The following is an 11,424-nucleotide window of genomic DNA, read 5'->3' on the forward strand; positions in this document are numbered from 1 at the left end:
GACGGAAATTTGGGCATGCGAAAAAAAAAAAAAAAAAAAAAAAAATTCTGACTAAACCTATATGACCGCCGCTTCGCTGCGCGGCGGTCATAATAATGTATTATCTTGTACAATGAACAGTGGTACATTTTATTCTGATGGTGAATAAATACAAACATGCATACATATACAGGATCAGACAACAACATGTCTTCTCTGTTTTTCCTGCATCAGATGTTTGGGATCATGAAGACCCACTCACACAACCTGGTGAACAGCATGAAGAAGGATGCAGACCTGGGCAGGCCATCTGACACTAAAGAGTGAGCGCTTCTGTGAACTATCAGGGTGGAAAACAGAGTCCCAGAATACAAAACAAAATCTTCCAGATTATTATCAGGCTAAGGTTCTGTTGGAAGCCCTTACATTATTTATGAAATACCATAAATAATATACCATTATGTACTCTGACCAGTCCATTTCATATCTAAGTATATGGCCTACTGGTTAGGGTGTTGGGCTTGTAACCGAAGGGTTGCCGGTTCGATCCCCGACCCAGTAGGAAAAATGTGGGCGGGGGAAGTGGTTGAACACTGCTCTCCCATGCCCACATCCACGGCTGAAGTGCCCTTGAGCAAGGCACCTAACCCCTCACTGCTCCCCGAGTGTCGCTGTAGCAGGCAGTTCACTGCTCCGGGTTAGTGTGTGCTTCACTGTGTGTACACTGTGTGTTGTGTGTTTCACTAATTCACGGATTGGGATAAATGCAGAGACCAAATTTCCCTCACGGGATCAAGGAGTATATATACTTATACTTATACCACCACCACTGCATAATCTTATCTATCCATATACTATATACAGTAGCTCTAAGGGAGAAGGACTGGTGAGACAGAAAGAGACATGCAAAAAAGGATAGAATAATAAACACATAGAGAAAAACAAATCTGGAGAAAAGAGAAGAGTATGAGAGCAAAGCCTCTTCTGTTTCCAGGTACTTTGGCGCTTACAGCATGGACGTGGTGACCAGCACTGCTTTCAGCGTGGACATCGACTCCCTCAACAACCCCAAAGACCCCTTTGTCACCAACATCAAGAAAATGTTGAAGTTTGACGTGTTAAACCCACTCCTCCTGATTATTGGTAATGTATAGCCACACAAATACAGTATAGTGTTAGCATGTAGATCAGGGGTCTCAAACTCCCGGCATGCGGGCCACTTCCGGCCCGGGTCCGGCTCAATTCCAGCATGTGACTTGATGTCAAAATAATAATGTAATTTTGGCCCTTGAGGGTATTTTTTAATTGCAACAAACAATAGCACTGATTAAAACAGATGATAGATCCAAGTACAGTGACATATCTTTTGCACTTTCCACCTAGTTGGCAGACATCCAGAGCTTCGATTCAAGCCCAAATTCGCTGCACAAAGTTTTCATGAAGTAGCCTAGGCTACTTGTATTACACGCGAGAAACACAAAGAAGACAAGAATTTGTTTGTATGACTCGGAAGCAATGCAGGCCAAAGTTTTGTGCAGGCCACAAATTGAAGCAGAAATACACCAAATGTTGAAAGAAAAGTTCAGGTGTGACAAAGTCTTGGGTCTGTTATTCACCTATTCTGAAGGAGAATATCTGCTTTTTGGAGATTATGATCGATCGTCTATTGACAGTGATAGTCACGGTGCGTCTGTGAATGGAGGTGCGTCTATGTGTGTATGCCACAGTGTCCACTAAGCACACCATGCTTATTTCGACCCTCTGCCTAACAAAGCTGAAGGTGCCAGTGGTAATTGTGATGATAGTGTCCATAATAGACGTGGTACAGACAGCAGGGGTGGTAAAAAATAGGGCTCTGAAGAGCTACAAAGTCACGCGCAATTGATACTGATTTGACCAGGCTACTTTATTGTATAGTAGCATAGGGTTTTTGGTTATAGTAATAGTTTACTATTGTTGGTTTACATTTGACTGTTTCCATGTTAATTTGTTATGTGGGTGAAATGACAAAAAAAGGAAGTAAAACTGCTCAAATATGTTCAACATCCAGTTACTGAAAGGTGCATAATTTGAGGTGGTTGCCATCCAGTGGCGTCATAATATACAAATTAGATGGGTTAATTTACCCCTTCATAAACTTTTGTTCATATTCATACTCAAAGATTTTTACATTTACAGTAGGACTTTATCTCTGACCACTTTCAAGCCATGTTTTTTTGTTAGTGCTTCAGGACTTTTAAGGTGTAGCCTACCAACCAATTTGCTTCATGTAGACTTCATTTTGCCCCGTCTCTGTCTCTCTGCTTCAAACTACCTTCAGGTTTCTTCCCTTTCATGACACCCATCTTAGAGAAAATGAATTTTTCTTTGTTCCCTGTGTCTGTGACGGACTACTTCTTTGCTGCACTGCAGACCATTAAGTCTCAGAGGGAAGCCAACTCTCACCAGGTCAGTAAAGAATGGAACCTGGAACTCTGGAAGGTAAAGAATGGAACCTGGAAGGTAAAGTTCATCCTTGGACCTGCATATCTTCTTATGTTTGCAGAATCGAGTGGACTTCTTACAACTGATGATGGACTCCCAGGCTCCTCAGAAAGAAAATGGAGCCGGAGATGGCGCTCACAAAGGTATATGTCAGCACACAGAACCAAATAAATACTCATATTCTTTGGAGTTGTTTGGCTGTTGAAATGTCAATGTTTCTTCTCCAGTATCACTAATCCTACCTTAAAGGGTACAGGAATGCCTATAGAGTGAAGGGAAAGTGACAACTATCCAAGTTGTAAATATAAACTCAAAACATAGCTTACAGGAAAACGGGCAATTTTTCACATAGATAATGTTTCTAGAAGTCACGAATACTGTTGGTACCATAGTACGGAGCCCCTAAGGGGACATGAGCAAAAAAAAATCTAAAGTTTAGTTTCATGTGCTCATGTGAAACTTTCATATGCTCACCTGAAACTTTGCACACAAAACCTTTTCACATGAAATTTCAAATATATCACATAACTGCTATCGTAGTATCACTTAACGTATACCCCTGAGTCAAGGCTTTGTGAAGCCTCGATATGTCTACATAGCCTAGATATGTCTAACGTGCTTCGTAGTATACCCCACAGGTTGGCCCAGGTTGTTTTAGTTGCCGTTTTTGGAGCCAGAGATTACATTTTTTTACAGTGTATTCAGGACACAGGCAGCTAGCGGATGGTGAGGTGATGTGACAAAAAATGTTTTAGCCTAAAAAAATTGTGTGACATCGCTTCAAGCACCTTTTATGTTGCATAGTTCTCCTTTAAGTTAAACCAAACATGTTCCAGCTTCAGATCCAGCTTGCAATTGCTATCCATACGTTTACGTACCAAGACACATGCGTCTTTTTTATTTTGTATTATTGTTCGCTTTTTTATTATTGTTTTATTGTAGTAGCTACTTCTCATTTACTTCTGTCAAAAACACGCAAGATCTGTGTTGTAGGGACTTAATTTCAAGATGGCGACTCAAGGTATTGTCTGTATATAGTCCTTTTTAATATACTATCTACATTTACAAAGTTGTCAATGCCTCGTTTTATTTGTTAGGACCTTCATTATACTACCAAAGCGTCAGGCTACTTTGAGCCTCGTAAATAGTTTTTAATTAGCAATCTTTTTCCCATGAGAAATGCCCATCGCCACCAGTGTTAGCATTTTGGAAGCATCGGCTAAAAACAGGCTACTTTAGAATGCATCAGATTAGCATTTTATTGCTACCCAACAAACGTTCGAACTCGTTATCATGCTAAGCATGTCCGAAATCCATTTTACACCAGATTTCCCCTTTAACTTCCCCTTATTTTTACATCATCCTGCCTGTCAATTCATGATTGTTGTCACTGTCTAATAAATAAAGTAAATAAATAAAAAGGCTGTCAGTCTTTTACTATCTTATTAAATAAAACTCTTCTCACTACAATCTGCTGTATGTCTTTCATCTAGGACTGAGTGATCACGAGATTCTGTCTCAAGCGTTGGTCTTTATCTTTGCCGGCTACGAGACTAGCAGTTCTACTATGAATTTCCTGTTCTACAATTTGGCCACAAACCCAGATACCCTGAAGAAGCTCCACGATGAGATTGATGAAGTCTTCCCAGACAAGGTCACCTTTCTGTTTATTATAGATATTACATTTCTCGATCAACAAAAAGAGATATTTTGAAGTTTTTCATAGTAATGGAATCATTGTCAATGTGAATGGTATCACACAGGCCAGTAATAATGGTTAGCTACTGATTTGAGGCAGTGAAGGCCATTTCAAAATATTTCAGTGGTAAAATAATTTTGAATCAAGTGAAAACATAGTAGGCCTAATGGGGGTTTCTTTGCGAGTTCAGTAATTGTGTGTGTGTGTGTGTCTGTGTGTGTGTGTTTACTCATTGTTATTGTTTGTTTGTGTGTTCTTTGTGTATTGTGTGTGTTCTTTGTGTATTGCGTGTGTGTGTGTGTGTGTGTGTGTGTGTGAATGTGTGTTTGTGTGTGTGCAATATGAATGCGTTTTTGGTCGGGTAGTGAGAACCGCTCCCATCTCTGTCCAGGCTGAAGTCCAGTATGAAGCCCTGATGCAGATGGAGTATCTGGACAGTGTGATAAACGAGACGCTGCGTTTGTACCCACCTGTTCCTCGAATTGATAGAGCCTGCAAGAAGACTGTGGACGTCGGTGGTGTCATCATCCCTAAGGATGCCGTTGTCATGGTGCCCACCTACACTCTTCACAGAGACCCGGAAATCTGGACCGACCCTGAGACCTTCAAACCAGAGAGGTACATGAGAGATGATAGATACAGAGAAAGAGAGATCAATTATTGAATTGAGTTGTACTGAGGATCTTTTCACAAAAGGAAAATGTTTTTCCAATATTTGTTTTCCCTTCACATGTATTTTGCCACTGTCTCATGTCTCTCCCTCATGCAGGTTCAGTAAGGAGAACAAGGAGAGCATAGACCCGTACACCTACATGCCGTTCGGACTCGGCCCCAGGAACTGCATCGGGATGCGCTTCGCTCTCATCAGCATGAAGTTGGCCATCGTGGAGCTGCTGCAGAGATTCACCATCACCACCTGTGCCGAGACCGAGGTGAGAGAGACACAAGTGATAAACACCTATCTTCTTATCCAGGTATAGACAGCCGGTGATTCCCTTGTCGCCCCAAAAGTTGAGATTAATTTAAACATTAGTCACGCGACATCTTACTTTGCCAGCGGTTATTCTACCTAAAGTTACTTAATTTCAGTCCATCACTGGTCTTTGCACTCTCATAAGACAGAGAAGAATACCATCAGTGTTCCTGATGCTCCTCTGAGTGTGTCACAAAGCCTTTTACTAATTTACAAGGGTAGAGGGATGAATGTAACTAGTCCGTTAATGGTGAACTGCAAAGTTCGGAGTATAAGTCGCATCAGTCAAAAAATGCGTCATGAAGAGGAAAAAAAGATATAAGTCGCACTGGACTATGGACTACTAAATCAGACATGTGGACTCGAGTCATGATTTTAATGACTTCAGACTTGACTTGATAAAATTCGGCATGACTTGCGACTCGACTTGGACTTGAATACTATTCACTCGAGACTTGACTCGGACTTTGCCTCTTTGACTTGTGACGACTTGACATGTCTCGAGTCAAAAACTAAATTTCCTGATCGTGGATCAGTCACCCCAGAGATGCTTTCCCTCCGCGACTAAAAAAAAAAAAAAAATAGCGGAGACAAGCGGCCAGTCTAGAGCACAGTTCAGTGCTGTCGCTACCCCCACATGCGTTACGCACTGTGTGTAGGGCACCAAGAGACAGAGAAACGACCAACATTTAGCCAATAACTAGTAGCTTTACTGCAAACTGATTTGCAATCTTGTTAGAGAACGTTTACAATGTCAAAATGCACCAACAGCATGTTACATAAAGATGATACTTTTCGAGTCCTCTCCATTAAGATCCAACTTGAACTTATGCTAGCCTACTGCATTTAATTGAGAACCCCATCTAAGCACGCACGAGAGGGAGAGAAAACGAGTGGCAGGTTCCAGCTGGCTTGTCATTGTTGATGATGATTGATATTTTCTTTTAAATATAAGAAACGTATAAAAGGAAATCATGAAGGCAACAAATACGAGATTAGGGGAAATTGCGGATTTATCCGGTTCTCACTACTGTTATAAACTATGAGATCCAGGTCACTATGACATAGGCTGCACTCACTGTGATTTGGAAAGTGGACAAGAATATTTAGAGTTGTCTTTGCCTTTGTGTAATGGAAATGGTGAGTCTTGAAGTAGGCCTATTCAATAATTTGTTTACATGAAGCACATTGATATGCCGATTGAAACGCATTCCACTCAGCTAGCTAGGTGGCTACTGGCTACCAGGCTCATAATTCACATTTAATTGCAAACAGAAAATGTCAAGCAAGCATCATGTCAAACATGCATCTATTTCCAAAGGAATGAAAGCTGTTTGTGCCAACTTAATATCATGCTTATCATTGTTAATATTGTGCTATACATGTGGCACAAACAATGTTTGAGTTTGTGGACTAGCCATAGGCTATTTGAACGGAGCTGGTAAAAAAAAGGATCATTATGAGAATGTGTGGACAGTGGCACACAATGGGCTTAAAGTGACAGTGCACCATTTACAAATGAGATAAACAGCATCAAATGTGTAGTATTTCTTAAGAAATGAATACTTTAAAACAAAATGACTGTCATTATTATCTTTTAAATAATATAAAAGTGTTGACCTTGGCTTCCCTTATGAGTCGCCACTGGCAGACAGCCTAATAAATTGTTTGCAGGCAAATCTGTGGCCTAGCGCAGTGAAATGCCATCAGTCAAATTATTACTCATACTTACAGTGGGCTCTGCAATTTGGAAAAACAATATATATATTTGTCATGTAGCTATCCGTTTTGTACAGATTACTCAGGTATGCACATGTGTATATTGTATGCGCACGCATATATCGTAAAAGATTTCAAGACATTCAAATTCTGTGGATTAGATGGAAGTGTTAAAATTATGATCGATAGTCTAATAATGCCATTATTAAGTGAAGAGTACCTGATGACTTGTTCAGGACTTGAAAAAGATTGGGACTTGGACTCGACTTGGCTTTGATGAGACTTGGACTTGGACTCGACTTGCCCTTCTCTCTATATTTACTTGGGACTTGACTTGGACTTGAGTGCTAAGACTTGGGACTTACTTGTGACTTGCCAAACAGTGACTTGGTCCCACCTCTGCTATAAGTTATTTAACAAAATCCAAGACCAAGAACAAACAGAGACTATGTATCTGGACTAGGGGTGTCGATTTCGATTTTATATTGAAATCGATCGAAATTACATCTCAATCACGAACTTCGAACTCAAAAGTAGAATCAACGATGCAGCCACACCCCAATGTCACGTTCAGCATGTATGCCAAGACGCACAAACGCACACGCACGTGCTGAACTGCTATGTCAACACTCCTCTATGTTTTAGGCTGCAGCCAGTTAATAATAATAATATACACATCAACCTACCGAAATGGAAGGCCCTCTTGCTACTCTGAAATCACCGGTGAAGTATTTTGTCATTCATCAATTAACACTAACTTAGCCTACTCAACTTAGCAAGTGAAAAGATTATCTAGTTACAGTCCAAAATTATCCGAAGTAAAATGCACTTTAGATCAATTTACGGGTGATTGGGAGTACATACGTTGAGTTGACATCAAAATCATGTCATTCGGATGTGTTTTGAGAAAGTTCGATTTTACCGTTTTTAGTCAAAACTCGTTAGCCTGGAAGTGACCCGGGCATGTCATTTCGCCGCTACAAAACGCTATTTTTATACCTCTTCTACAGTTCCAAACAACAGTGCATTTTACTCCGGATAATTCCTTTAAGGCTTAAAATGCACATTGACATATTCCATGAACACTAATCTTAGGTCTCTTCGGAGTTTGCTGAAACAATGAAATTATCATTCTGTGTTGTTTCATTGTCTCTGTTTAATGTTTGTTCTGTTTACATTACAACTTTGCGGTTGGAACGGTTTCAAAATAAAAGTCCCCTGAAACAGAAAAGGAAAAGCCCCCCCAAAAAAGTAAATAACATATAAGGAATGAATAAATAGTAATATTAAAAATCGAAAATGAAATCGAATCGTGACTTTAAAATCAAAAATGAAATCGAATCGAGGATTTGGAGAATCGTGACACCCTTAATCTGGACACATAGAGGCCAAAAATTTTGAGAATTCTACCGGGAATATTAATGAAGACGAAGGAGTGGACACTGCCACTGTCCACATCCATGCAGAGACCAAATTTCTTGTATACGGAAGTATACTTGGCCTAGAAACCTGATTTACATTTACAGATGATTAACCATAAACATGTAATCAGCGGTGCCTAGTTATTCATGTCAACTGAGCTTGCTTCGGTTGGTTTTACAACAAAAAGCCTGTTGCTAGAGAAGCTAGATGTTAAGTAGGGCTTTGACTCCGAACTTCGTTATTCGAATATAATTCGATTATTTAAAAAATCTTGGTAGTGTATAGGTCTAATTGAGTGCCTGTCACTTTAAGGCGTTCGTGAGGGAACCCTTGCAATTGTAACACAGTTAAAAGGCTGCTGATGTGTGGATGCAATTCATAACGTTTCTTCATACTTCTCCTTGGGACAACCAAATTTCCCTCACGGGATCAAGAGTATACTTATTGGGGCGGTGGTAGTGTAGCGGTTAAGGAACTGGGCTAGCGTGCAGTAGCTTGAAAGTTGTCGGTTCAATTCCCGGCTTCCACCGTTGTGCCCTTGAGCAAGGCACTTAACCCCAAGTTGCTCCGGGGACAATGTAATCCCTTGTAATATAGTTGACATATGTAAGTCGCTTTGGCAAAAAATGCATCAGCCAAATGTAATGTAATGTAATGTAATATGTTGTGATAAGACCTTAGCAGAGTTAACTTCAATGCAGCAGTTTTGAGCAAATTTGCGCAGCATGGTCACGATGCTAAGCGGATTTAATAGCAATTAAGCCCGACGTCTTCTATGAAATGCTTCTATGTGGCAACTAGGGCTGTAACGATACACCAACCTTACGATTCGGTTTGTATTACGATTTTTGACCCACGGTTTTTTTTATTTTATTTTTTATATCATTTTTTGTTATTTTATTAAATAACATTTTAATAGCCTCCCTTAGATTAGAACACCAGAGGATTACAATATAATATATCTATTATTTTATATCCTGATTTAAAAATATTTTTCTGAATGACTGATAATTATGACAGCACACTTTATGCCTAATAGCCTAGGCCTACTATTTTTTATTACAACTCCACCTCTTTAATTCAGCTGTCTGGTTGAAGCCTGGAAATATTGTTAACAAAGTAGCATAGTTGGCTAGCTTAGCCTATCATAGTCTACTGATTGGACTGTTCAGTTTCCCCGTGTGTGTTTAAGTTTCAAGGTAATACTTGTTATCCTTGGGACAGGCCCTTTTGGGAAACGTTGGTATTGAGATGATCAGTCAACTTCAATGCAAGAGTTTTAAACAAATATGTGCAGCATGCTAATAATGCTAAGCGGATTTAATAGTAATTTAGCTAGTCGTTTATGCGTCCTTGCTTTCACGATTGTGAATGTTTTATCAGAGAATGTGTCGCGCGTGTTCATTGAGCAGGAGAGGGAGGGAGCGTGAGAGAGAGCGGGGCAAGGAGAGGGGGTTACTTTCTATACTGTTTGGTAAAGTTGCACACATAGTCTACAATGAAAGCAAGGAGAGGTATGAAATTATTATTTATTTGTTTTTGGACAACGTAGGCTACCGATAAGTAAAACGGGAGTTGTGGGTTGCTTTTGCGGCTGCGTAAGCTGCAAAGCACTGCGTGAAACACTAGAAAGGGTGTGTCGCGATTCTGCCTTTTCACACCGCGACACAGTAACGTGGATATGAATGTCGCGATTTCGGTTTCGAATCGTATATCGTTACAGCCCTAGTGGCAACAACAATCCTTTAACAATCGTGAATTGTTGGCCGGTTTTGATTTTGTAGCGCCCCGCCACAGATTAGTCAAAGCTCATATTCACGGCGGGTCCTAAGCTATTCTGGGCCGGGGAGAAACATCATGCACCGGGCACCCCTCATCAGTGAGTTTGGTTCAGGGGCTGCCACCTTTGTTCCCCCTGAGCAAGAATCTTAACCCAGCTGCTTTAGGGGGACTGTCTCTGTAGCTGTTCATTGCAAAGCCCCAATCAGACATAGAAGAGACTAGCAACGAGAGACCATGGAATGCTAATGTAATTCAGCTAAATGAATTGGAGCCAAAGTAACAGCAACAGAAAACGTCACACAACAACGTTAAAACAATTTCAACTTGTGAGTCTGTAAAATCGCTGGCATTGTGTAGACATGTAGCTTAAGTCATTTAGCATCATTCAAATAACAAATACATTATTTATCCCATCTTCCCCTTTAGATTCCAGTGGAGTTGGAGTGTCAGTTTACAATGGCTCCCAAGAGACCCATCAAGCTGCAACTGTCTCCTCGGTCAGCTGGAGCATAGCTGACTCCCCGAGGCTGAGCGCCCACATGCATTGGACCAGGGGTGTCAATCATGCAGCATATGATCCACACATACAGAAAACATTGATGCAATTTGTTTTTGTTGTTTACTGCACTTTGTATTGTAACTTTGATAAGCAACGCTTACTCATGACATTATTTTTGAAAGCATCTGCACATCAATTACATTTTTCAACAGCAGCTAAAACTTTTGCATGCCACCATATATGGCTTTATTGCATGCTAAAGCGCATTATGAGATTGATGGTTAAGCTGAGCTCAAGCTTACCTGCAGTGTACCTGAGCGACGAGTACAAACGAACAGGTATGATAAGGGATCAGATTCCAAAATTCATTGCTTCCAGAAGCAGCAACTGGAATCCATGCATTTCCACAGAATTATTTTTGGAATCTGATCCCTTATCATACCTGTTCGTTCATACTCGTCGCTCGACTTATCGTGACTAAATTCAACATGGCGTTGAACGGTAAAGTTCCTTAAGGTACTGTCTGTATAAATAGTCTTAAATAAATAAACTACCAGTGCTTTTTCAAAGTTCTCAATGTCTCGTTTTAAATGTCAAGGCCCTCGGAAGTCTACCAATGAAGTATGGAGCTACTTCGAGCCTCGTAAATGGTGTAAAACAGTGATTTATTTGCATGGCTAGGCCGATGGCCGAGGCACCGCAATGAAAAACTGTTGGTAGCATTGGCTAACTAGTGCCAGATTTCTGAGTGCAGGGCACAAGCCGAGGTAAGCTATGAGACATACGTTCACACTCAGTATCATGTTTCAACACACTTTAGGTCAAAATCACACCGCAATTCTCCTTTAATGTGTGCAATTTTAACAA

General features: G+C 40.5%; 1 protein-coding gene across 2 annotated transcripts in view; it reads left to right on the forward strand.

Annotated features, from left to right (window-relative positions):
* Positions 1-11,129, forward strand: part of LOC125298497 (cytochrome P450 3A27-like) — a 30,264-nt gene extending 19,135 nt beyond the window's left edge. For both annotated transcript variants that reach the window (XM_048249262.1, XM_048249263.1), the window contains 8 exons: positions 214-302; positions 974-1,122; positions 2,300-2,427; positions 2,525-2,606; positions 3,957-4,117; positions 4,554-4,780; positions 4,932-5,094; positions 10,485-11,129. In XM_048249262.1, the coding sequence (XP_048105219.1) occupies positions 214-302; positions 974-1,122; positions 2,300-2,427; positions 2,525-2,606; positions 3,957-4,117; positions 4,554-4,780; positions 4,932-5,094; positions 10,485-10,571 (1,086 nt within the window). In that variant the 3' untranslated portion in view covers positions 10,572-11,129. The remainder of the gene's footprint in view (positions 1-213; positions 303-973; positions 1,123-2,299; positions 2,428-2,524; positions 2,607-3,956; positions 4,118-4,553; positions 4,781-4,931; positions 5,095-10,484) is intronic.
* Positions 11,130-11,424: the final 295 nt, after the last annotated feature.

Source organism: Alosa alosa, chromosome 7, assembly GCF_017589495.1.
Source record: "Alosa alosa isolate M-15738 ecotype Scorff River chromosome 7, AALO_Geno_1.1, whole genome shotgun sequence".
Lineage (NCBI taxonomy): Eukaryota > Metazoa > Chordata > Actinopteri > Clupeiformes > Clupeidae > Alosa > Alosa alosa.